This window comes from Erinaceus europaeus, chromosome X (assembly GCF_950295315.1).
Source record: "Erinaceus europaeus chromosome X, mEriEur2.1, whole genome shotgun sequence".
Lineage (NCBI taxonomy): Eukaryota > Metazoa > Chordata > Mammalia > Eulipotyphla > Erinaceidae > Erinaceus > Erinaceus europaeus.
In genome coordinates, this window is record NC_080185.1 from 90,404,067 (window position 1) to 90,431,871 (window position 27,805).

A 27,805-nucleotide genomic window follows, 5' to 3' on the forward strand; every position below is an offset into this window, starting at 1 on the left:
GTCTTTGATCCTATGTCACCTTCTCTAACTCCATTTTTGAAAATGAGAGCTCCTGGGCCTTATAACATTCCAAGGTCCTGGGTATAAACCCCAACACTATATGGGAGAACCATGGCACCTGGGGAAGCTCCCACAGGTAAGGGAGCAGTGCTCTGGTTTGTCTCTTTATCTCTCTGTGAAAAAAGAAGTGAGCCCTAGACTCCACAGAACCCTAGTGGTCCTACAGAAAGATCTTTGTTCCTGAGTCACCAAAGGGACCAGGTTCAATTCCCAGCACCACCAGAAGCCAGACTGGTTGGGGTGGGGGTGGGGGTGGGGTGAAGGAGCAAACCAACCACAAGGGGTCGGGGAGGTAGCATAATGGTTATGCAAAGAGACTTTTAGGCCTGAGACTCCAAAGTTCCAGGTTCTGTCCCACCCCCCACCCCCCACCTCTGCCCCAAAGAGAGAGACCATAGCACCAAGGTGTTGGGAGCTGGCCTTGAACCTAGGTCACATGGATGACAAAGCAGTGCATTATTGCTGGTCCTAACTGCTTCTTTTTTTGATTTTTTTTATTGCCACCAGGGTTATTGCTGGGGGACTCAGTGCCAACATGACAAATTCAACGCAATCAGTGGCCATTTTAATTTTTTTATATATATTTTTTAGATAGGATAAAGAAAGATTGAGAGGCTAGGTAGATAGAGGGAGACCGAGCCCCAGTGATAACCCTGGAGGCAATAAAAAAGGGGGGGGAGAGAATGATAAACACCTGCAGACTTGCTTCACGACTTGTGAAGTGGACCCCCTGCAGGTAGGCAAGGGGAGCTCAAACTCTGGTCCTTGTACTTGGTAATATGTGCGCTTAACCGGGTGTGCCCTCTGCCCCCCCCCCCAACTGCTTCTTTAAAAAATAAAAAAAACATGGCCTAGACTGTGGGACACTCAGTTAAGCATATACATTACAATGTGCAAGGATCTGAGTTCAAGCCCCCAGTCCTCATTTGCAGGGGGGAAGCTTCCCAAGTGGTGAAGCAGGGCTGCAGGTGTCTTTCTGTCTCTCTCCCCCTCTGTTTCCCCTCTCCTCGATTTCTCTCTACCCAATAAAAAATAAAACCAGTAACTTAAAAATAGTTTATTTTTGGAGAGGGACAGAGAGTAATCAAGAGGGGGAAGGGGAGGGGGAGGAGAGAAAGGGAGAGAGACCTGGGGGACTGGGTGACGGTGCATCTGGTTGAGTGCACATGTTACAATGCACAAGGACCCAGTTCAGGCCCCCATCCCCACCTGCAGTGGGGGAAGCTTTGCAAGTGGTGAAGCAGGGCAGCAGTTGGCAGTCTTTCTCCCTCTCTATCACCCCCCCTTCTCTCTCAATTTCTGGTTGTCTCCAATAAGTAAATAAAGATAATAAAAAAATTAAAAGGGGGTCGGGTGGTAGCGTAGCAGGTTAAGCGCACATGGCATAAAGGGCAAGGACCGCTGTAAGGATCCCAGTTTGAGCCCCCAGCTCCCCATCTGCAGGGGAGTCACTTCACAGGTAGTGAAGCAGGTCTGCAGGTGTCTTCCTCTCCCCCTCTCTGTCTTCCCCTCCTCCCTCCATTTCTCTCTGTCCTATCCAACAATGAACGACATCAGCAACAATAATAACCACATCAAGACTACAACAACAAGGGCAACAGAAAGGGGGAAAAAAGGCCTCCAGGAGCAGTGGATTCATGGTGCAGGTACTGAGCCCCAGCAATAACCCTGGAGGCAAAAAAAAAAAAAAAAAGAAATTAGAGCTGCAGCACTTCTTCACTGCTTATGAGGCTTCCCCCCTGCAGGTGGGTACTGGGGTCTTGCTCATGGTAACATGTACACTCCACCAGGTATGACCCCCCCACTGCTTTATTGTTTTTTATAGTTCATCATTTTTATTTCTTTCATATGATAGAGAAATTCACATGGTAGAAAGAGAGGCCAGAGCACCACGCGTGGTACCGGAAGTCCCACAGAGAGCCTCAGTCCCACACTGGACAGCTGAGCTCTTTCTCAGAACACCCTGCTTCATTTTTGTCCATTGCTCTTGTCATCTGACATACTCTCTACTTGTTCATCTTGGATGGTGGTTTGTTTGTGGGGCCAGGTGGTGGCACACGTGGTTGAGTGCACATGTTACAAGGTGCAAGGACCTGGGTTCAAAGCCCTGGTCTCTACCTGCAGGGGGAAAGCTTTTAAGTGATGAAGCAAGGCTGCAGGTGACTCTCTGTCTCTCCCCCCTCTCTATCTCCTCTTCCCTCTCAATTTCTGGCTGTCTCTAACCAATAAATAAATATAAATAATAAAAAAAATTAAAAGGGCAGGGGTAGATAGAATATAGTTACGTAAAAGAGACTCATGCCTGAGGCTTCAAAGTCAATCCTTTGCACCACCATAAACCAGAGCTGAGCAGTGCTCCGGTTAAATTTTTTTAAAAAAATAGTTTTTGCCATGACTGATCTCATTTGGGATCAGTGCATACCTTTTTTTTTTTTTTTGCCTCCAGGATTATTGCTGGGGCTTGGGGTCTGCACTATAAATCCACTGCTCCTGTGTCCATTTTCTCAATTTGTATTTTTGATAGGTCAGAGAGAAATCGAGGGAATATGGAAAGATAAGAGGGAGAAAGGTACCTGCAGCCCTGCTCAACCACTTGTGAAGCACACACACACACACACACACACATGCACACACACTCTGCAGGTGGGGACCAGTGGCTTGAACTTGGGTCCTTGCATATGGTAATATGTGCACTCTACTGGCTGTACCACCCCTTCCTTATCTTGGCTCTGGCCTGTTTCCCCTACTAACCAGAGCAGAGCAGGAACATCTCTTCTTATCTCCAGCCACATCCCTATTCCAGCCCATTAGGCATGCAATACAAATGCTCGCTGAATGAACCAGGTGAAGAAACTAAACTCAGATCAGACAGAGTGAGGCTTGCAATCAACTGTCTCATTAGGATTCCCAGGGGGGGAGGGGAGAATAAGAAAAGCCCCCCAAACCCTGGGTGCTGTTGAGCCATAAAGCAAAGCAAACTCTCCCCTGCAGCTGAAAAGACTCCTGTTGTGTCTTCCCCACCAGGAATCACACTGATATCTCTCCCCCCACCCCGCAGAATCTCTGCAAAAGCAGACCTTCTAAATCAGTGCGGCCCTGAGGTCAGGACACACTGCTCCAAAGGCTCCAGGACTCCTTGACTTGCGTAAAGATCTAAGATTGCTTCTACCGAGTGAGCTTCAAAGCAACTTGGGCATAGGCAAAACACACTGTCCATCTCATCACGGGGAGTGGGGGGGAATCTTATTTCTTAACCCCACAGTTTCAGCCAGAGAACAATTGATCAATGAGCACCGGTTCCTTAAGGGGACAGGCCGTGACATACCAGGCTAAGCGCACACATTACCAAACTCAAGGACCTGGGTTCAAGGTTCCAGTCCCCACTTGTGCAGGGTGTGTGTGGGGTGTTTCATGAGCAGGAAGCAGTGCTACAGGCCTGTCTTCCTTCCTTGTCAATTTCCTATCGAAAGGAGAAAAAGGGGGGGGGAGGCTGGAGATAGCATAATAGTTATGCAAAGAGACTCTCATGCCTTTGGCTCAAAAGTCCCTGCTTCAATCCCCCCACACACACCATCTTAAGCTAAATATGAGCAGTGCTCTTGGGGAAAAAAAAGAGCTGAATTTTGCTCTCAGTAAAATGAGGACACAGGGAAGGTGCCTGTTCTCCATAGGGCAGACCAAGAGAGTAAGTAGCCAGTGTAAGGAAATACTTCACCGTTAGAAGACTGACCAGCGGGTAGGGTGGGTAAAGGAGCAAGTACAGTGGTTCTGAAGAAAAAAAAAAAGCCTCTCATGCCTGAGGCTTCAGATCCCCCCAAAGCCAAAGCTGAACAGTGGTCTGGTTTAAAATGACTGACCAGCTGGAACCCAGGCACAAATCCCAGCTGCATGAGCTATAATCACTGGGGAGCTATTCTGTGTGTCCGCTTCCTTCTCTTTCTTTGCAGGGGTGAGAATGAAAGCACATCCTCTCAGATCTTTAACACACACACACACACACACACACACACACACACACACGGAGAGGGAGGGGGAGAGAGAGAGAGAAAGAATAACAAGGTGCACAGACAAGGTATTACATAACTGCCCAAATGTGGCTCCCTAATCAGTCGCAGTTAGACTTCATCGGGAAAATGCACAAACACTCACAAAAAGGAATGCTCAAAACCAAGGGAGAATCAATACGAGATTGGCAAAGGCCGATCATTTCAGCTCAGACTCTTGCCGCCAGAAGGGTTATGAAAGAAGCAGTTCTCAGAGCTTTGGGGATATTGAGAATAAGGACCAGCGAAGAAATCAGCAACCAATCTGAAGAGCTTATCAGAACCCAGGCATATTGCATTTAATCCACAGGATGATGACCTTCTGAATCTGGCGCTATTATTGTCACCCTTGCATGACAGATGGGGAAATCAACACACAGAGAGATTAAAGGACACCCAGGGTCACACTGTTAATAAATAGTAGAACGAGATCTGTGGTGATCCAAACTGTTTTTGTGTTTTTTTAATTGCCACCAGGGCTATCCCTAGGGCTCAGTGCTATTCTACTTCCTCCTCCTCCTCCTCCTCCTTCTCCTCCTTCTCCTATCTTATTTGATAGGACAGAGAGAAATTGAGAGGGGAGGAGGAGATAGAGAGGGGGAGAAAAAAAACAGACACCTACAGACTTGCTTCACCATTCATGGGGCGTCCCCCCCGAAGGTGGGGAGTAGAGGGTCTCGAATCCTGGTCCTTATGCATGGTAATGTGTGTGCTCAACCAGGTGTGCCGCCGCCTAGTCCCCATGGATCCCAACTCTTGATGGTCTGCCTTGAGAGCCCGGGAGATGGTTCCATAGGTCAGGCTACCTTCATTCAGACTAAAGATAGGTATTACATGCTTTGTATCTGTCAGTTCTTGATGTTACCAAATAGTAGAACAGCCACGGTTAGACTACAGATTAGAAAAATACAGGGTGGTGGCCTGGGAGGTGGCACAGCGGTCAAAGCATTGGACTCTCAAGCATGGAGTCCCAAATTTGATTCCCAGCATCACATGAGCCAGAGTGGGGCTCTGCTTCTTTCTAACAAATTTATTTTATTATTTTTGGTTTTTTTCTTTATTTCCTTTTGTTGCCCTTGTTGTTTTATTGTTGTAGTTATTATTATTGTTGTTGTTGTTGGATAAGAGAGAGAGAAATGGAGAGATAAAGGGAAGACAGAGAGGGAGAGAGAAAGACAGACACCTGCAGACCTGCTTCACCGCTTGTGAAGTGACTCCCCTTCAGGTGGGGAGCCAGGGGCTTGAACCAGGATCCTTATGCCGGTCCTTGCACTTAGCACCACCTGTGCTTAACCCGCTGCACTACCGCCCAACTCCCAAATTTATTTATTTTAACCAGAGCATAGCTCAGCTCTGGTTTATGGTGGTACAGGGGATTGAACCTGGGACTTTGGAACCTCAGGCATGAGAGTCTCTTTGCATAACCATTATGCTATCTACCCCCACCCCAAATAAATATTTTTAATTATTTTGTGGTGGGGGGGATGGTTTACGGTACAGTTATTGACACATGGGTACAGTTTCTCTTCTTCCTGTGATAGGTGTCTGCAAAACACTCTCACCCCCCAAAAAAAAATGCAGGGTAGAAAGGTACAGAAGCAGAACACACCTGTCCAACCCCCCATCCCCCAACTGAGCTGGGACTTGAGAGAGGGAGCCCTAGATAGTCACCAGCTTGTAGCTCGAGTCTGGCAGGAAGAATGTCAGTATTTGCTACAGGGTACAAAGCAACATGGAAACAAGTTGAAAGCCATCAGAGCAGTTAGTTAGTCTTCCTATTCCCACTGTCACATTAGCACAGACATAACAACTTAAACTAACACAGATTTCATTATTGGCTGTCAGCAGAAGGCCATTCCCAGCTTAGTTTATTTTTTAAGGTTTATTCGTTTACTAGAGAGAGAGAGAGAGAGAGAGGGAGAGAGAGAGAGAAAGAGAAATACTGAACCAGAGCATTGCTCTGGCACATGTGATGCTGCGAAGTCAAACTCAGAACCTCATGTTTATTTACTGCAAAACTACCACCTGAACCCATTGTCGACTCTTAAAAAGACAACCACAGGAGGCTGGGTGGTGGCACACCTGCTTAGCGCACACATATTACCATGTACAGGGCCTGGTTTCAAGTCCCTAGTTTCCACCTGAAGGGAGGAAGCTTCACAAGCAGTGAAAGAAAACCATAGGTGTGTGTTTTCCCTTTTTATTGTCCCCTTCCCTCTCAGTTTCTCTGTCTCTCCAAAATTATAAACCAATAAAATCTGTTTTTAAAAAGGCAACCATAGTGATTTGGGTGGATGCCTTGGTCTCAAGCAGGAAGCCCTGAGTTTGATCCACAGCATCGCATATGCTAGAGAGATGCTCTCGTTCTCTTTCCTCCCTTGCTCTCTCATATAGATAAATATTTCTTCTTACGGCTTATTTCATTCACCATCATCGCCTCCAGTTCTATCCACGTTGTTTAAAATTACAGTCACAACCTTTTTGATAGCATAGTAGTGTTCCCTGGTATATGTGTATATATACCCTGAAATGTGATTTTATAAACAATGTTAAATCACTAATAAATACATAAAAATAAACAGATGTTTGAAAAAGGTCACCACATTCCTAGATTGGAGCCCTCTTCTTTTTCTTCATTAATATTTTACTTGTTATATGTATATATAATTTTACCGGAGCACTGCTCAGCTCTGGCTTATGGTAGTGCTGGGAACTGAACCTGGGACTTCAGAGTCTCAGGCATGAGAGTCTGGAAAGTTTCTCTTCCCATGTAACAGCACATACTCAGAGTTCCCTGAGCTAAAGATGCAGACATCTTTGAGGGATTAGGATTCCTTTTCTCCTTTTATTCATTCATTCATTCACTATTCTCCTTCCCTTATCCTCCTCCTCCTTCTCCTCCTCCTCTTCTTTTCCTTCTCTTCCTCCTCCTCCTCTTCTCCTTCTCCTCCTCCTTCTTTCTTCCTGTTAAGATAGAGACAAGCGGGAGTGCGCAGCGGGTTAAGCGCACATGGCGCGAAGCGCAAGGATGGCATAAGGATCCAGGTTTGAGCCTCCAGCTCCTCACCTGCAGGGGAGTCGCTTCACAAGCAGTGAAGCAGGTCTGCAAGTGTCTTTCTCTCCACCTCTCTGTCTTCCCCTCCTCTCTCCATTTCTCTCTGTCCTATCCAACAATGACATCAATAACAACAATAATCACAACATCAACAACAAAAACGACAAGGGCAACAAAAGGGAATAAATAAATATATAAAAAAGATAGAGTCAAGCAAATAGAGACGGACACACTTATACCTAAGTGGGATACTGTCCATGTATGCTGTTTCTATCTATCACTGTTTGCCCTTTGACCCCAAAGAATCACTTTTGTCCCATGTGCAAGATAGACCCCCATCATCCAAGAGTTTCCCAAAGTCTCATTTCATTATAGGGTTCCTCCCAAGCTGAAGATCTTGGCAATTTTTAAAATTTATTTTTATTGGGGGGCAAGTGGTAGTGCAGCGGGTTAAGTGCACATGGTGCTAAGTGCAAGGACCAGCATAAGGATGCTGGTCGGCAAACGCTAGAAGAAGAAGAAGGATGCTGGTTCAAGCACCTGGCTCCCCACCTTCAGAGGGAGTGGATTTGCAAGCAGTGAAGCAGGTTTGCAGGTGTATGTCTTTCTCTCTCCTTCTCTGTCTTCTCCATGTCTCTCGATTTTTCTTTTTCCAGTCTAACAACAACAGCAACAAATGGGGGGGGGGGGAATGGCCTCCAGGAGCAGGGGATTCGTAGTGTAGGCACTGTGCCCCAACGATAATCCTGGAGGCAAATAGATATATTGATGAGAGAGGGGAGGATGAGATAGAGAATGAGAAAACCACTCTGGTACATGGGATGCTGGGAATGAAACTTGGGACCACCTCTTGGGCTAAAGTTTTATTTTTTTACGTAAGACATAGACACCCTTTATTTTGTTAAAAAATCATTTTAAAAATGGAAATATTGACAAGACTATAGGATAAGAGGGGTACAATTTCACACAATACCCACACCCAGAGCTTCATATCCAATCCCCTCCCTTGATAGCTTCCCTATTCTTTATCCTTTTGGGAGTATGGATCCACGGTCATTGTGGGGTGCAGAAGGTGGAAGGTCTGGCTTCTATAATTGTTTCTCCACTGAACATGGGCGTAGGCAGGTCGATTCATACTCCTAGCTTGTCTTTCTCTTTCCTAGTGGGGCAGGGATCTGGGGAGGTGGGGCTCCAGGACACATGGTGAAGTCGTCTACCCAGGGAAGTGCAGTTGGCATCATGGTAGCATCTGGAACCTGGTGGCTGAAAAAGAGTTTAGATATAAAGCAGAACAAATTGTTGACTAATCATGAACCTAAAGGCTGGAATATTGCAAATGAAGATTTGGGGTCTCTGGAAGAAGCTAGTAGGTCTATTTTAGGTATATTCTAAAGGACCCATGACTTTACTATTTTTTTTCCTGAGCCTGACAGCTAATATGCAGGTGAACCCAGGTTATTGTCTGGGGAGATGGTGACATGGTTGGAAAAAGGGCTAGAAAGCTGCATCAGGGAAGAGAGTAGCTCCCAAGTATGGGGAAATATATAAATATTGTTAACTCTAACCCCCATCAATTTGATCTGATCTGGGGCTCATATTCAGCACTGAAGCCTGTGTAACCTCTGATCTCACATTCTGTGGTCACGGCTAGGAACATTCCAGGCTGCACTAATTTCAGGACCCATCTCCCTTGAGTGGTAGGTAGAGTATGTTGTCCACCCTCCCTTCAGAGAATGGAACATTCCCAACCATTGTTGATCCACATTGAGGGCCAGGTCCTAGAGGGGCCCACAGAGGGGTCCATTATGTTGTTCCTGATGGAGATGGCTAGTGACAGTGGTGAGAGGGATCTGTTAGAGGTCTAGGCCCATCATGTCTGTGTGGGAATCCCAGGACTAATGAATGCAACTAGTACCACCGCAGCATGCTTCACTTCGGACTGTGTCCAGAGACTTCGGGCATGGAATGTCAACCTGTCAGCTTCATTACTCTGGTGAGACCTTTCCTAGCTCATAGGACTCCTCAATTCCATTTCAGTTGGTACACTTCTTAACAAAACCTCGAAACCTAGATATAGATAAGGGCCCAATGAGATAGGGCATATGTACACATGTACCCATAAATTAGAGCAAAATATATACCTGAAAACAAAAGTGCACAGTAATGTGCAGTGAGTCAATAAATAAAGCAAGCAAGTAGAAAGACCTAAAAAGACACCTTAAAGTACCTAATGAAACAGTTTCTACATAAACCTAGATAGCCTTCTCATCTACCTCCTATTACATGTCCCTTAGTCACTCCAAAGGTAACCTTGTAAGACAAAGGAAGGACTACAAAAGCTGAATAAGGGCAAGAGACAGGCATACTTTAATGATGACTCTTTAGTCACTGCCAGACCACCCTACCACCTGGGGCCCTAGTCAAAAGTTTTATTTCTTTTAATGAGAGAGGGAGGGAGAGAAAAGAGAGAGGAGCAGAGCATCACTCCAGCACATGTCATGCTGGGGTTCCAACTTGTTCACTTTATGCTTGAGGATCCAATGCTTTATCCACTGCACCACTTCCTGCACCAAATATTTTATTTTTTTTAATGAGCGAGGAGAGGGAGAAAGAACCAGAGCGTCACTCGAGCACAGGCAATGCCAGGACTTGAACTCGGAACCTCTTGCTTGAGAGTCCGAGTTACCCACTGCACCACTTGCTGGCCCACATGTTGACATTCAGTGTGACATCAGCGAGTAATGGTGGGGCATGGGGACAGAGGTGGGGCTACGATGGTGAGAAAGGACTCCCAGCTCCTGCTGATCCTGGATTTGGTTCCTCCTCTGTCCACAGCCTTCCGGCTCCGAGCGAGCAGCCCTCCAAGTGCCCCTGGGATGGCGTGAATGCTCCCCCAGCTATGGACCCCTCTGTCACGCTGTGGCAGTTCCTACTGCAACTGCTAAGAGAACAAGGCAATGGCCACATCATCTCGTGGACCTCAAGGGATGGCGGTGAGTTCAAGCTGGTGGACGCCGAGGAGGTGGCCCGCCTGTGGGGTCTGCGTAAGAACAAGACCAACATGAACTATGACAAGCTCAGCCGGGCCTTGCGCTACTACTATGACAAGGTAAGATGTGAGGGGTGGGGAATGGTACACCCGGCAGAGTGCACACATTACAGTGCACTAGGGCATGGGTTCAAGCCCCTGGTCCCCACCTGTGGGGCACGGGGAGCCTCATGTGCAGTGGAATAGGGCTGTGGGTGCCTTTCCTCTTGCCTGTCTGTCTTTCTCTGTCTCTCACCCTCTTATCAAAAAAAGAATGGCCACCAGGAACACTGGAGTCATGTAGGTATTGGATCCCACGAATAGCTCTGGTGGCCACAACAAACAAACAAAAACAAGATGCCAGAGGCCAGGTCTGGGAATCACCAACATCCATATCAGTAATTTCATTTTCTCAATCTTTTTTCTTTATGTTTTCATATTTTATTTATTCTTTTTTATTGGGGGGGTGGCTAATGGTTTATGGTATAGCCTTTAACACATAATAGTATAGCCTCCCATCTCCCCTTGATTGGTGTCTGAGGGACATACCAGGATACCAGTGTCCCTTCCCCCTGTCCTTTTCCCTCCTTCCCCAGTGTCCTCTGCTTTGATGCAATATGCCACACCCAGTCCACGTTTCACCATATGGTCTCTCTTACTGCCCTTCACTTTAAGTTTCACCTATAAGTGCGACCATTCAGTATTGGTTATTTATTTATTTGTTTCTTTCTTTCTTTTACCAGATCACTGCTCAGCTCTGGTTTATGGTGGTGTGGGGGATTGAACCTGGGACTTTGGAGCCTCAGGCACGAGAGTCTCACTCTCATAACCATTATGCTATCTACCCCCATTGGTCTTTCTCTTCCTGGCTTGTCTCACTCAACAACAGTGAGTTCTGACCACGAGCTTGCAAAGGGGTGACCTCATCATTTCTAACAGCTGCACAGTATTCCACTGTGTGTGTATGTACCAAAACTTTCTTAGCCGTTCATCTGTCCTTGGGCATCTGGATTGCTTCTAAGTTTGGGCCATTACAAAATGTACTGCTATGAACATTGGTGTGCATAGATCTTTTCATTATAGGCGTTTCTGTTTTCCCTGGGTCAAACCCTAAGAGAGAGATTGCTATGTCAGATGGCAGGTTCATTTCTGGAGTTCTAATGAATTTCAAGACTGTTTTCCATAGGGGTTGAACTAATTTACATTCCCACCAGTAATGTAGAAAAGCCTCTTTTCCCCACTGCCTCTCTTAACAGTTGGTGTCTCTGCGTTTTTTTTTCTTTCTTTTTATCTTTATTTATTGGATAGAGAAAGCCAGAAATTGAGAGGGTAGGGGGAGATAGAGAGGGAGAGAAACAGAGCCACCTGAGCACTGCTTCACTGCTTGCAAAGCTTTTCTCCTGCAAGTGGGGACTAGGGGCTTGAACCCAGATCCTTGCACATTGTAACATGTGCACTCACCCAGGTGTGCCACCACCCAGCCCCGTTTTTGTCTTTTCTAATGTGTGACCTTCTCACTGGTGTAAAGTGGTATCTCATTGTCATTTTTTTCTTTGCATTTCCGTCCTCTTCAGTGACTTTGAGCACTTTTCATAGGTCTGTTGGCCCTTTGGATCTCTCCTGTGAAGAAGGTTTTGCCCATATCTTCCCCATTTTTCTATAAGTCCTGTGTTCTACAGCTGTACCATCTCCTGGATCTCCTCCCCCGCTTTTTATTCAATGGGGTTGTTTGTCTTTTTATTGTTGTTTGCTGAGTTATTTGTGTATTTTTGGTTATCAGTCTTCTGTCCAATGTATGACACATAAAGATTTTCTTCCGCTCTGTGGGGGGTTTCTTTATTGTGGTGGTGATTCCCTTTACCGTGCAGAAACGTCTCAGTTTGCTGTAGTCCCATTGGTCTGCTTTTTTTTTTTTTATTTTTTGCATCCAGGGTTATCTCTAGGGCTCAGTGCCAGTACTATAAATCCACTGCTCCTATGGCTATTTTTTTCTTTTTGATATGACAGAGAGAAATTGAGAGGGGGAGGGGAAGATAGAAAGGGAGAGAGAAAGATAGACACCTGCAGACCTGCTTCACCGCTTGTGAAGCGACCCCCTCCCCCGCAGGTGGGGAGCTGGGAGCTCGAACCAGGATCCTTGTGTGGGTCCTTGCACTTCAAGCTATGAGTGCTTAACCCAGTGCACCACCGCCTGGCCCCCATTGGTCTAATTTTGCTTTGGATTTCCTTGCAATTGGATTTAAATCTGTGAAGATCTTGCAAAAAAAATATATATGAAAAGAGTTCTGCCAATGTTTTCCTCTAGATGTTTAATGGTTTCTAGCCAACTTCTTAAATCTTTTTTTTTAAACTTTATTTAATTTATTTTTATATTTATTCCCTTTTTGATGCCCTTGTTGTAGCTATTATTGTTGTTGTTATTGATGTCTTCATTGTTGGATAGGACAGAGAGAAATAGAGAGAGGTGGGGAGACAGAGAGGGAGAGAGAAAGATAGACACCTGCAGACCTGCTTCACTGATTGTGAAGCGACTCCCTTGCAGGTGGGGAGCCAGGGGCTCAAACCGGATCCTTATGCCAGTCCTTGCGCTTTGCGCCACTTGCGCTTAACCCGCTGCGGTACCACCAGATTCCCCTTAAATCTTTTTTTTTTTAAGATTTTATTTATTCATGAGGAATGATAGGAGGGGAGAGAGAGAAGCGGAAATCACTCTGGCACATGTGCTGCCAGGGATTGAACTCAGGACCTCACACTGGAAAGTCCAATGCTTTATCCACTGCACCACCTCCCGGACCACTTTTAAGTCTCCCCCCCCCACCAGAGTGGTGAACCACTGGCTTCTGGTGAGAACAGGGTTTGAACCTGAAACTCTATCTGCCTCAGAGTCCATGTACAGAGCCACTACACCAGCTCAGCACTCTACTTAAATCTTTAATCCACTTGAGGTTAGTTACTTTTTGTATACGATGAAATTTGGTGGTCCAGTTTCATTCTTCTGCATATTTCAACCCAATTTTCTCAGCATTACTTGGTGGATAGACTCTCCTTTTTCCACTCGATGTTTTTGGCTCCCTTGTCAAAAACTAGTTGACCTTAGGTGTGGTATTCATTTATTGGATAAAGACAGAAAAACTGAGATGGAAGGGGGAGATAGAAAGAGAGGCACCTGCCTTACTGCTTATTTTTTGTGAAGCTTCCTTTCTTCAGTTGCACTCAACTGAGTGCACCATTACCTGGCCGTTTCCTTTCTTTTCCTTCCCTCTCCTTTCTTTTAAAATTTTTTAAATTTATTAATTATCTTTATTTAATTATTGAATAGAGAAAGTCAAAAATAAATTAATTATCTTTATTTAATTATTGAATAGAGAAAGTCAAAAATAAATTAATTATCTTTATTTAATTATTGAATAGAGAAAGCCAAAAATAAATTAATTATCTTTATTTAATTATTGAATAGAGAAAGCCAAAAATAAAGAGGGAAAGGGGTAGAGAGAGAGAGACCTGCAGACATGCTTCACCACTCACAAAGCTTTCCCTCTATAGATGGGGGTCTGGGGGCTTGAACTTGGGTCCTTGCACATTGTAACATGTGTGCTCAACCCTCAACCAGGTGTGTGTGCCACCACCCTATTCCCCTTCCTTTTTTTCTTACTATGGAAGAAACTCAGGGCCTAGCCATAGCCCAAGCTTATTTATTTATTGACTACCAAAGCCTTTCTTGGCTCTGGATACTGGTAGTGTTGGGGTTTGAACCTGGGACCTTGAAAAGTCTTTTTTTTTAATCACCATTATGTTATATCTCCAGACTATATATATATAATTTATTTGTCAACAGGAGAGGGGGGGAGGAAGAGGGGTGTTGTAACACACATGTAACCGAGCCCACACTCTCCACCTGCAGGGGAACACTTCATGAGCAGTGAAGCAAGTCTACAGGTGTCTTAACTTTCTTTTATTTACTTATTTTATTTATTTAAAATCTTTATTTATTAGATAGAGACAGCCAGAAATAGAGAGGGAAGGGGGTGACAGAGGGAGAGAGAGACAGAGAGACACCTGCAGCCCTGCTTCACCACTTGTGAAGCTTTCCCCTTGCAGGTGGAGACCAGGGGCTTGAACCTGGGTCCTTGCACAATGTAGCATGTGCGCTCAACCAGGTCCGCCACCACCTGGCCCGATAGGTGTCTTAACTTTCTCCCTCTATATCTTCCTCTTCACTCTCAATTTCTCTTTGTCCTATCTAATAGGGGGAGGAAAAATGGCCTCCAGGAGTGGTGGATTCATAATGCCAGCACCAAGCCCCAGCAACAACCCTGGTGGCAATATTTTTTTTTTTATTATCTTAGTTTATTTATTGAACAGAGACAGCCAGAAGGGGGTGATAGAGAAGAGAGAGGGACAGAGAGACACCTCCACATTGCTTTACCACTTACAAAGCTTTCCCCTTGCAGGTGAGGATGACAATAAAATTGAGAGGGAGAAGGGAGAGGGAGAGGGGAGAGGGAGGGAGAGAGGGAGGGAGAGGGAGAAGGAGAGAGAGAGAGAGAGAGGAGCAGAGAAGCAGAGTATAACTCTAGCACATAGAATACTGCAGGTTGAACTCAGGTCAGGACCTCCAAAGCTTTATCCACTGTGCTACCTCTTGGACCCCTATTTTGTTTCATTATCTTAACTGTCTTCAGTAAAAGCTTCGTAACAGTATTAATGCTGATACCCCCACCCCCTGGCTGCTCTCTGAAATCCCCAGAGCCATGGTGTCAGAGCACCCTGCCCAGCCTTTCATTTCCTTCCCTTAGTCCTATCACTGAAACTTTACTATCAATAATGATTCTTCCTTCACTAGAATCCCTGGCCTAATCTTGGGCTCCACTGGTGATTTCATAGTCTGGTTCTGCTCTGCTCTGCTCTGCTCTGCTCTACTCTGTGTATATTTATTTAACCAGAGCAGTGTTCACCTCTGGCTTATGGTGGTGCTGGGAATTGAACCCTGGAACTCAAGAGCCTCACACATAATGCCTTTTGGCTGAACCATTATGCTATCCCAGTCTCCTCTTAGTTTAGAATGTGAATTCTAGAAGACTGTTTCCTTTCTAGAATCGAAACTCCCAGGAAAAGATTACATTAAGAATTTCCTTCCCGCGTACTCTCTAGGGAGCCTTTAGCGGTTTGTCAGTCCTTTGATTATTGCTTTGACTAAGACCTTTGGACAACATGTATAATGCCACACACCCTGTTCTCTTGATTCCCAGAGCAACACTGAGCCACCACAATATCTATCTATCTATCTATCTATCTATCTATCTATCTATCTATCTATCTATCTATCTATTTTTTAGACAGAAGCAGAGAAGGCTGGGTTGGGGAGACAGTATAATGGTCCTGCGAAAGACTCTCACGTGGGTGTCGGGCAGTAGTGCAGCGGGTTAAGCACACATGGCGCGAAGCACAAGGACCATCTCAACGATCCCAGTTCCAGCCCCCATTCCCCACCTGCTCCCCATAAGTGGTAAAGCAGGTCTGCAGGTGTCTTCCCCTCCTCTCTCCATTTCTCTCTGTTCTATCCAACAGCAACAGCAAAAATAATAATAACCACAACAATGATAAAACAACAAGGGCAACAGAAGGAAAAAAAATGGCATCCAGGAGCAGTGGATTCATGGTGCAGGCACTGAGCCCCAGCAATAACCCTGGAGACCAAAAAAAAAAAAAAAAAAGACTCTCATGCCTGAGGCTCTGAGGTCACAGGTTCAACCCCCAGCACCACCATAAGCCAGAACTATGTTCTGGCATATCTCTTGTCTCTTAAAATGTTCTTTTATTAAAATGAAATAAATAAAAAAGAAAAAAGAGAAGGCAGGCTGAAGAAATGGCATAATAGTTAAAAAAGAAAAGAAAACTTTCCTCCCTGAGTTTCCAAGATCCCTGGTTCAGTCCCTAGCACCACCATAAGCCAGGGCTGATAAATAGTTTGGTTAAAAAAGAAAAAAAGGAAGAGAGAAGGCAGAGAGAGAGAGAGAGAAACTGACCACAGCACTAAAGCATCCTTCAATGTGGTGAAAACCAGGCTTGAACCTGGGTCACAGACTTGAACCTGGGTCATGAACATGTGTGGCAGGACAGTGTACTCGCCGAGTTGTTTGACCATCCCCACCCCAATATTTAAATAACTGACCATAACATTTTATTTTTATGACTAGTTTTGTTATGTCATACCGGGGAGTGAACCCCGCTCTTGCACATGCACAGTGCCACTGAGTGACCTCCCTGGCCCAATTTTCTGATATTTTCTTTTACCAGAGCACTGCTCAGCTGTGGTTTGTGGTGGTGCTGGGAACTGAACCTGGGACTTTGGGAGATTAGCATAAGAGTCTCTGTGCATAACCATTATACTATCTCCCTTAGCCTTTTGTCTTGTTTTTAAGAGGTTAAGAGACAGACACACAGAGAGGAGAGAGATGCCACCACACTACTCCACCGTCCATGGTGTTCCCATGTGATGCTGGGGCTTGAATCTAGGGCTTCACATAAGGTAAGGCATGCCCGCCCTCTACGTTGGGAGCCCTTGCCCAGCCTCTCTATAACAAAACTCTGTTTTCTGTTTGTCTTACCAGAGCACTGCTCAGCTCTGGCTTATGGTGGTTCCGGGGATTGAACCTGAGACTTCAGAACCTCAGGCACAAGTCTTTAGTATAACCACTATGCTGTCTCCCTGGCCCTGTAACTAAAATGTTCTTTTATTTATTCTGGATAAAGACAAATTGAGAGAGAAGGAAGAGAGAGAGAGAGAGAGAGGGAGAGAGAGAGAGAGACAGAGGGAGGAGAGAGACTTGGCAGCACTGCTTCACTGCACACATAGCTTCCCTCCTGGAGGTGGAGCCCAGGGACTTGAACACTGTAATATGTGCACTGAGCCCCTATAAATAAAATTGCAGAGGGGGCTGCAGAATGCCCTAACAGTCCCCTAGAAGAGCCTTAGTACTGCACATCTCTAATCATTTATGACATTCATTTCATTGCTCCTGGTGGTCTTTTTTATTTTCCTGGATAGGACAGAGAGAAATTGAGAGTGGATGGGGAGACAGAAAGGGAGAGAGAAAGATAGACACCTGCAGACCTGTTTTACCACTTGTGAAGCTTCCCCTTGTAGGTGGGGAGCCGGGGCCTCGAACCTGGATCCTTGTCCAGGTCCTTGTGCTTAGTGTGCTTAGTACTATGTGTGCTTAACCAGGTGCGCCACTGCCCGGCCCCCCCCTTTTTTTTTTAGTGATTTAATATTGGTTTATGAAATTACAAGAAGGGGCCAGGCGGTGGTGCACCTGGTTAAACACACCCATTACAGAGTGCAAGGACCTGGGTTCAAGCCCTTATCCCCCACCTGCAGGGGGGGAGGAAGCTTCACCAGTGGTGAAGCAAGGCTGCAAGTGTCTGACTCTTTCCCTCTCTATCTTTCTCTTCCCTCTCAATTTCTGTCTTTATCCAGTAATAAATAAATAAATATTAAAAAATAAAATGAACAAAATTACAACATAACAGGGATACGATTCCATACGACTGCCACCACCAGAGTTCTGTGTTCGCATTCCCTCCATTGGCAACCTCAGTGGTTCTCCCAAGGTCACAGATATGGATGGGTTGACTATTATTTCTATAACTATCTGACTATCTGTCTATATTTTTGCCCACTTTTTCTGTGGTCCTCTCTTCTTTTCTAAGTCACACCTACACCTATTACTGCTCCCGAATGTCTGTCTGTCTGTCTGTCTTTCTTTCTTTCTTTCTTTCTTTCTTTCTTTCTTTCTTTCTTCCTTTCTTCCTTCCTTCCTTTCTTTTTTGTTTTTTTTTCTTCTCTCTCGGGGTCCTGATGAAATTGGGTTTTAGAGTCCTGTAGTCATCTTCTCCTAACATTTCTCCCCCTTTGGGAGTATGGACCAAACTTCTTTGGTGGGGTGGGCATTCTTTTCCTTTAACTCAGATCTCTTAAAAACTATTACTAACAAGGTTGCCTCCCTTAGTACTCTGACGCCACCCGAACATCCTAGGGAAAACTACCACACCCCTGAGCTCTTTTGAATTGTTTTGTTTTGTTTTTAACTGGAGCACTACTCAGCTCTGGCTTATGGTGTGGAGGATTGAACCTGGGATTTCAGGGTCTTCTTCATGAAAATCTTTGGCAGCACCATTGTGCTATCTCTTCAGCCTTCCCAGACCTATCTTGAAGTACTCAAAACACTCATATTTGTTTGTTTGTTAATGAGTTAGAGAGAAGCAAAGCATCACTCTGGCACATGTGATGCTAGGGATTGAACACAGGAGAGTCCAAGACCTTATCCACTGGGCTACCTCCTGGGCCACATCTGCCACTGTTTTGATGTTCTTGTCTAATTGGTCTCATTTTCTTTTACTCATTCACTTCACTCACTCATTCATTCATTCATTCATTCATTCATTCATTCATTTTAGGCAGAGTACCGCTTAGCTCTGGCTAATGATGGTGCTGGGGATTGAACCCAGGACTTTGGAGCCTCAGGCATGGAAGTCGTTTACCATTTTTCTGTCTCCCCAGCCCTAGTTGCTCTGTTTCCACTGCATTAAATAAAATGTCCACAGCCATTTGAAGAATATGAATCCTGGGCCAGTGAAATATCTCACTTAGACTGTGTGCCGTTTTACCATGTGTGTGACCCAGGTTCGAGTCTGGCCCCCACCACATCGAAGGAAGCTTGTGTTGTGCTCCTGTGTGAGCCCTCTCCCTCTCCACCTCTTTTTCTCTCACTCTCTAGCTATCTGCCTCTATGTCTTCATCTTAAAACAGTAAAGAGGGAGTTGGGCGGTAGCGCAGCGGGTTAAGCACACATGGCGCAAAGTGCAAGGACTGGAGGAAGGATCCCGGTTCGAGCCCCCGGCTCCCCACCTGCAGAGGAATCGCTTCACAGGCAGTGAAGCAGGTCTGCAAGTGTCTTTCTTTCTCTCCCCCTTTCTGTCTTCCCCGCCTCTCTCCATTTCTCTCTGTCCTGTCCAACAATGACGACATCAATAACAACAATAACTACAACAATAAAACAACATGGGCAACAAAATGGAATATATAATTTTTTTTAAAAAATCTTTAAAAAAAAGAATATGAATCCTACTCCTACCCTTCTCAGGGACCCTGCCCTGCTCTAAGTCTGTATTAAAGAAATTTCCATAGTCCTTTGTGTGAACAATTCACTACCACCTTTTAAATTTTTCCCATATTTTATTTGTGATTAATAGTGGGTTACAAGATTGTAAAATAACAGGATAGAGTTCCACACCACACCCACCACCAATGTTCTGTCCCCACCCTCCCACCTCCCAAAGATACCACCAGAGTTCTTACAAGTTTTAGAAACAGTTTGCTTGCTTCTGTTTTTTTTTTTTTCTTTCTTTTCTTCAAGTTCATGTGTATCAACTCTCTGGATTCCACATATGAATGAAACCATCAAGTATTATCTTCCATCTCTTTACTTATTTCCTTAAGCATAATCACTTCCAGCTCCATCCATTTTGTCCCCAAAGGACACAAAATCATCTTTTTTGATTGCAGAGTAGTATTCCATGGAGTAAATAGCCCATCATTTCTTTAGTCAGTCATCTGTCAATGGGAACTTAGGCTGCTCCCACTCCTTGGCTATTGTGAAGAATGTAGCTGTGAATATAGGGGTGCATATGGCCCTTCGGATTAGTATTTGAGTGTCCTTTAGAGAGGAACCAGTGTGTGTCTTGGGGGAGGGGAGGCAGTTTGCTAAGCTGGGCCTGTAGGAGGAAGACTTGAAGTCATGTGAACGCAAAGGGAAGAAGGGCAGTAGGCCAGTGGAGGAGAGAGGACAAGGAGGGGGGAACAGAAGAACACAGAAGGAGGGGGGGAAAAGGCAGAAATCAAAGGAGAAAAAGGGAGGAGCCCTCAACTGCAGAAATAAATGGGTAAGATATAAAACTGGCCAGCAGGGGGAGCACTTAGACAGAACAGGGAGGAGGACTAGTCCGCTTGAGTAAAAAAAAAACAGAACTGGGCCAGCAAAATAGCTCATTCAGTGCACTGCTTTGCCATGTACTCAACCCTTCCCCCACCTCATTGAAGGAAGCTTTGGTGCTGTGATCTCTTTCACTCTCTTTCTCTGCCCTAAAAAAAAGGGGGGGCAAGAGGTGGTACACTCAGTAGAACATGCCTATTACAGTGTGCAAGGACCAGGGTTCAAGCCTCCCCCACCTGCAGGGAGGCAAGCTTCATGAGCAGTAAAGCAGTGCTAGAGGTGTCTGTCTCTATCTCCCCGTTTCCTCTCAGTTTCTTTCTGTGTCTATCCAAAGTAAAAAAAAAAAAAAAAAAGTCAAAATCTAAAAAGAGTTCACCTGGCTAGTGAGTGCACTGCTTTGCCATGTGCTTGGCTTAGGTTTGAACCTGGCCCCCATGGCATTGAAGGAAGCTTCTGTGCTCTGGTCTCTTTCACTCTTTCTCTATCTAAAGAAAAAAATAATAATAAAAGCACAAGGGGGCCCATAGGAAGAGCGACACTGGACCACAGGTCCCTCCAGCCTGGCCCTTTCTTCTGAGGCCTTCTGTCCTGTTCCCCCACCCACCCCTCCACCCCCGTTCCCCTCTTCCCAGAACATCATCCGCAAAGTGAGTGGCCAGAAGTTTGTCTACAAATTCGTGTCCTACCCAGAGGTTGCAGGGTGCTCTACTGAGGACTATTTGCCCCAGCCTGAGGTTTCGGTCACCTCCACCATGGCCAATGTGGTCCCCACAGCGATGCACACTGCCCCCGGAGACATGACCTCTGGGAAGCAAGGTGCACCCAAGGGGGCCGGGATGGCAGGACCAGGAGCCTTGGCACGAAGCAGCCGGAATGAGTATATGCGCTCAGGCCTCTACTCCACCTTCACAATCCAGTCCCTGCAGCCACAGCTACAGCCATCCCCCCAGCCCCGGCCTGCCTCGGTGCTCCCCACTGCCCCTGCCGGAGCAGCGGTACCCCTGGGAAGTGGGAGCACCAGCCCAAGCCCCCTGGATACCTGCCTGAAGGCCGAAGAGACTGGCATGCCCCTGCAGGTAAGGACCGGGACTGGACTAGGGGGATTTGGGTAAGGAGGGATCCTTCCATTTCCCAGTGAACGGGTGGGGGGAGGGCTGGTGCTAAAGGAAGTGTAGAGGAAGTCAGGCAGCCAGCTGGTTAAGCCCACGCATGTGAGCATGTGATGCAAAGCTCAAGGATCCTGGTTCCAACCCCTGGCTCCCCACCTGCAGGGGAGTCGCTTCACAGGCGGTGAAGCAGGTCTGCAGGTGTCTATCTTTCTCTCCTCCTCTCTGTCTTCCCCTCCTCTCTCCATTTCTCTCTGTCCTATCCAACAATGACGACATCAATAACTACTACAATAACTACAACAATAAAAAGCAAGGGCAACAAAAGGGAAAATAAATAAATATAAAAAATTTGTTAAGAAAGGAAGTGTAGAGACTAGGAGGAAGGGAGGGAGGGATGGGAGCCCTTTGGAGAAAGCTCTGGCTAGGAGAGCTAGGCTAGCACTGAGAAGGGAAGAGAGTGAGGGCCAGCCGAATAGAACACCTGGATAGTGCACTGCTTGCCTATGTGTGGGACCGAGGTTCAAGTCTGGCTTCCACTGCATTGAAGGAAGCTTTGGTGCTATGGTCTCAGTCTCTCTCTCTGCCTGTATATAAAAAAGATGTATGTATTTATAAAAAGATTTAGTATGCCGCAGTGAATAGTATATCCAATAGGTGCCCTGAACGTATTTGTTTAATGCAGTGGTTCTCAACGTTTAGCACTTATCTAGATACCTAGAGGACCTTAATGTGTTTGTTTGTTTTATATATTAAAACAGAGATAAATTGAGAGGGGAATGGGAGATAGAGAGACACCTGTAGCACTGCTTCAACCTGTGAGAAGCTTACTTCCTGCAGGTGGGGGTTGGGGGCTTGAACTCCTTGTAGCACTCAATAATGTATTGAGTGGCCTGGCCTTTATTTTATTTCTATTTCTTAGATGCATTTTAGATTTCTATTTCTAAGTGAAAAAGAACCAAAGCATCACTCTGGCACATGTTATGGTGGGGTTTGAACTCCTTTTTCTTTTTTTAAGTATTTATTTATTCCCTCTTGTTGCCCTTGTTGTTTTATTGCTGTAGTTATTATTGTTGTTGTTATTGATGTCATCGTTGTTGGAAAGGACAGAGAGAAATAGAGAGGGGGGAGGTGGGGGGGCAGAGAAAGACAGACACCGGCAGACCTGCTTCACCGCCTGTGAAACGACTCCCCTGCAGATGGGGAGCTGGGGGTTGGAACCAGGATCCTTGCGCTTGGTGCCACGTGCGCTTAACCTGCTGTACTGCTGCTCGACTCCCGGGATCAATCTGGGAGGCCTCTTAAGGCCTCCTGCTTGACAGTCCAATCCTTTAGTCACTTTGCCACTTCCTGGGCTGGACTTAGATATATTGTGTTTATATCACATGAGACTCAGAAAGGAGAGCAACACTCTGGTACATGCTAGAGATTAAGCCTAGAACATCAGGCATTTGAGTCGAAAGCTCTGCCAGTTGAGCCATTTCCCCAGCTGCTAAAAGGCTTTGTGAAAAATATTTATCAGGGGGAGCCGGGCAGTAACGCAGTGGGTTAAGCGTGCATGGCACAAATCCCAAGGGCTGGCTTAAGGATCCTGGTTCAAGCCCCCGGCTCCCCATCTGCAGGGGAGTCACATCACAGGCGGTGAAGCAGGTCTGCAGGTGTCTTTCTTTCCCTCCTCTCTGTTTTCCCCATCTCTTTCCATTTCTCTCTGTCCTAACCAACAACAACAGCAGCTATGACAACAATAACTAACAACTACAAGCAACAACAGGGGCAACAAAATGGGGAAAATGACCTTCAGGAGCAGTAGATTTGTAGTGGTGGCACCGAACCCCAGCGATAACCCTGGAGGCAAAATAGATATAGATCTAGATATAGATTTTTATCAACGGCAGAGAGAGGGGGAATAGGAGTAGGAGCAGCAGGAGGAAAAAGACAGAGCCAGAGAACCAGAGTACCACTCTGGCACATGTGATGCTGGGGAGCAAACTCAGCATCTCATGCTTTGAGAGTCCAATGTTTTAGCCATGCATCACCTCCTGAGAGGCAGATTTCTATTTTCCTTTCTTTCTTTTTTCTTTTCTTTTTTTTTTTTTTATTACAGCACTGATCAGCTCTTTCTTACGGTGGTGTGGGTCATTAAACCTGAGACTTCAGAGTCTCAGGCATGTGAATCTCTTTACATAACTATTATGCTATCTCTCCCTGCCCGCAGTGTTATCTCTTTATGAGAGAAAGAGAAAAAAAGGGGGGGAGAGAAAGACACCAGGGAATCACTGTGGCACATTTGTTACCAGGGGCTTTAACTTATAACCTCATGCTTGAGAGTTTAATGCCTTGCCCAATGCACCATCACCTCCAGGTCGTCCCAGAGGGCTTTTTAATCCACCGGTTTCTGAGCTCCATCTCCATAGTTCATGATTGTGTGGGTCTGGGTCTAAGGATACCTGTATTTGACTAGCTTCCACTGGAGGGCAGTGCTGCAGAGATTCGAGACGCACGGCTCTAATGATTGTAAGGGACATCTCCCCAGGAACCACGATCCTGCCAGCAGATTGAAGCTGCTGCCCCCAACAGATCCCCCCGCTCCACTGACCAAGCACTCGCTTTGATTGGCAGCCATGCCCCAGTGCTAAGTCCTGCTTCCCAAGGGGAATCACGGAGTTACCCTCGTGGTCCTTATGCCCCTTCTCTGCACTGCCCCTCTCCCAGGTCATCTTGACCCCACCCGAGGCCCTAAACTCGAAGTCCGAAGAGTTGGATGTGGAGCCCGGGCTGGGCAGGCCACTGGCCCCCGAGGTCAAAGTGGAGGAGTTGGATGCAGCAGCTGGCGGGGAGGCGGGCTTTCCGTCGGAACTCAAGGCCGAACCGGAAGTTCCGCTTCCTGAGGGCGGGGCTGGCCAGCTGCCCGCAGTCGTCATGGAAACGGAGGCGCTCACCCCTGCCGCCAGCTCCACTGTCACCACCACCACCATCACCACCACCACCACCACCACCACCACTACGGAGATCGCCCAGCCCCCGAAAGGCCGGAAGCCTCGAGACCTAGAGCTTCCCCTAAGCCCGAGTTTGCTAGGTGGGCCGGGACCGGAACGGACTCCGGGATCGGGAGCCGGCTCGGGTCTGCAGGCGCCGGGGCCAGCGCTGACGCCGTCCCTGCTCCCTGCACACACACTGGTGAGCGTTTACCGAGGGGCGGGGCCTAGGGGCGGGAGCATCGGGGCTTGATTGATGGGCAGGTCCTGGGGGGCGGGTCGGAGGAGTCTTGAGGTTTTTTACTGGAACTGGGATCTGACTTGGGGAACCCAAACTGAGGGTTGGTGGCGGGTCTAGGATTTTAGTCAAGCGAATTCCCTGGGAGTCGTGCATTGGACAGTGCCTTCTATTTAAGTGTCTTGCCCGACAGGGCGTGGATGGACTCAACAGCAGGCAGGAGTTGTCTCCATAAAACTGGTGAGATGTCCTCATCCTGGTCTTAATAAGAGCTTTTTTTAAAAAAAAAAAACCTTGGGAGTCGGGCTGTAGCGCAGCGGGTTAAGCGCAGGTGGCGCAAAGCACAAGGACCGGCATAAGGATCCCGGTTCGAACCCCGGTTCCCCACCTGCAGGGGAGTCGCTTCACAGGCGGTGAAGCAGGTCTGCAGGTGTCTATCTTTCTCTCCTCTCTGTCTTCCCCTCCTCTCTCCATTTCTCTCTGTCCTATCCAACAACGACAACAATAAAACAACAAGGGCAACAAAAGGGAGTAAATAAATAAAATATAAAAAAAACCTTAGGAGCTGAACCTGCCCCTTTTTGTGGGTCACCTTGGAAGTTTGATCAGGCCATCTGCTGGCGCTGGAGTCAAGTTCTTCTGTCTTCCCTCCCCACCCCCCCCCCCCACACACGCACTTAACACACACCCTGCCCTCTGCTCACTTAAGCTTCCACCACTTCCTTCCCCCCTCACCCCTGCCACAGACCCCGGTGCTGCTGACACCCAGCTCACTGCCCTCCAGCATCCATTTCTGGAGCACCCTGAGCCCCATTGCACCCCGGAGCCCAGCCAAGCTCTCCTTTCAGGTAGGGATCGCCACTCACACCTGGGGGGTGGGGGGAGCCACTCTGGCTGGAGGGAGCCCCACCCTTGACCTCTCCATGTTTCTGTGTCCCCAGTTCCCCTCCAGCGGCAGCGCCCAGGTGCACGTCCCTTCCATCAGTGTGGATGGCCTCTCCACCCCCGTGGTGCTCTCCCCAGGGCCCCAGAAGCCATGACTACCATCACCAGGCCCCCGCCCTTTTGGGGGGGGTCACTCCATCCATGACTTGAACTTCTCTCCACCCAGCCAGTCTCGAGAAGAAACAAGAGTTCATCTGACAGACTCATGCTCTGGTGGCAGGGGTGGTGGGGGTGGGTGGGTGGGGATTCCTAGGAGGAAGGTTTTCTCAATAACCCTTCCAACCGGAAACACAACTTCCCTCTTCTTTCTCTGCTCCCCACCCTCCCCCCCAGTGGCCAGTCGACCAGCTCCCTACCCCAGTGGTGGGGGCAATTTATTTATTTATTTTTTGAAGGCCACTGGGAGGAACCTTGGCCCAACCCTTTTAGGGAAGGTGGGGGTGATGAAGGGGGGGAGCAGGGGTGAGGACATCTCCCCCATCTGCATTTTTTAATCCCCCAAGAGGAGACAGTTGGGGATCTGGCTTGAGAAGGACCTTTATTTATGTCTCAGCCTGCCCTCGAGAGGACCCCCCCCCCATCTCCCACTTGGGGGCAGTGGGGGTGAGTAGAAGAGAGAACTTGTTCACGTTTATTATTCCTGGTCATGCCTAGCAGTCCAGGAAGGATTTGTGCCATTCAATGGGTTTGGGAGGCTTGGCCGAGGAAGATTCACCCCTCTAGGACAGGACTTTCCACCACCCCAGCCTTCCTCCTAGTCTGCACTTTTATCAGCTACCTTTTTGGCTTGGGAGGAACGCCCTTTATGTCTGTCACCCTCCTAAGAAGCCATTCCCATGTCTGTTGAATCCCTGGGGTCCGGCCTGTTACCTCCCAATGGAGGGTTTTATTTTTTTCAGAAGGGGGGGAAGCGTCCCCGTCTGGGGGACCCCCTCTCTCTCCAGCCAGTACTCCAGGTCTACTGCCCCCCCAGCAACCCCGCCATTTTGATAGTATAATCTATTTTTAAATAGGACTTTTCAAACGGGGCTGGGGGGGGCATCTCTTCCTAGATCTGAAATGGGGTGGGTGGGAAGGGATTGGGGGGGGGATCTTCCTGCTACCTTCAAGTGTTTATTTTTGATACCAAATGTGTATTTTCAGCTCCCTCCCTCCCAGCCCCCCAATTTCCTGCAGGCGGGTACAAAGGACCCTTTAAGTGTCCCTGGAGTTGGGAGGGAGGAATGGGGGGCCATAAAGACTGTTTTATCTGAATTACAGACTAAAGAAGGTGAGTTCAGTGGATTCCTCCTGGGCTCACCTAAGTCGGCAGGGCCCACCCTGGGCCTGGGGACCTGGGGGTTAATGATTTGAGGAGACGGCGCTACACCTGTCTCCACTATTGGTTTTACTCCCCCTCCCCCCACATGGACCTTTTTTCTAAGTGTCCCAGAGAATAGGGAATTGTTCCTGTAAATATATATTTTTAAAGGTGACTCTGGAGGCTACTAGCGTTTCTTCCCTCTGAGGCGATCATGGCAGAGTGACAAGTGTGGCTCTGTGTGAAAGATGCTCAGGATGTTGTGACTAATTGTGGGAAAGCAAGATGGTGTGTGTCCAAAGCAGTAAACACTGTGCATTGGGAACCAGGTCGTTAGAAAAGAGACTTTGAAGGCTGGTGAAATAGCCGAAAGGGACAGTGCACTGCTTTGGTTGTGGCCCAGGTTCCAGTCGACATTGGAGGAAGCTTTGGCACTGCGGTCTCTCTCTCTTCTCTCCCTCCCTCTCTCTCTCTCTCTCTCTCTCTCTCTCTCTCTCTGTCTCTCTATCTGTGTCTGAAAAAGTCATCCCAGAGTGATGGCATGCCCTGGTGATAACAAAAAAGAAGAGAGACTGTGGAAAGCTAAGAGTGCGTTTGTGTGAGATCATAGCTGCAAGTCACAAATTCCACATTGTGTCAACATGAGAAAGTGTGGCCGCATGTCAGAAAATCACTAAGACTGAATGAATGGGACTGGGGAGATAACATAATAGTTCTGCAAAAGACTTTCATACCGGAGGCTGTTAAGTTCCAGGTTCAGTCCCCAGCCTGAGTTGTATGGTCCTCTGATAATGAATAAATAAAAAATTTAAAAAACAGCAGAATGAAGGAACTGGGTTCAAACCCTTGGTCCCCACTTGCAGTGGGAAGCTTCACAAGCAATGAAACACTGTACCAGGTGCCCCCCCATCCCTCTCCCTCTCTCCCCCTCCCTGTCTCCCTTCTCAGTTTCTATCACAAATACAAATTAAAAAAAACAAAAACCTGATTTAAGGAATTGTCCAAGAAACCAGTAAAGTTCAAAATAATATTTATAAGAAGATAGTATGGGAGTGCCCAG

General features: G+C 47.0%; 1 protein-coding gene across 1 annotated transcript; it reads left to right on the forward strand.

Moving 5' to 3' along the window:
* ELK1 (ETS transcription factor ELK1) lies at positions 1-26,920 on the forward strand. The gene is made up of 6 exons (XM_016194408.2): positions 1-136; positions 9,994-10,267; positions 20,814-21,257; positions 24,000-24,464; positions 25,247-25,348; positions 25,442-26,920. Exons 2-6 carry the CDS (start codon positions 10,058-10,060, stop codon positions 25,538-25,540), a joined length of 1,320 nt encoding a protein of 439 aa, XP_016049894.1. The 5' UTR covers positions 1-136; positions 9,994-10,057; the 3' UTR covers positions 25,541-26,920.
* Positions 26,921-27,805: the final 885 nt, after the last annotated feature.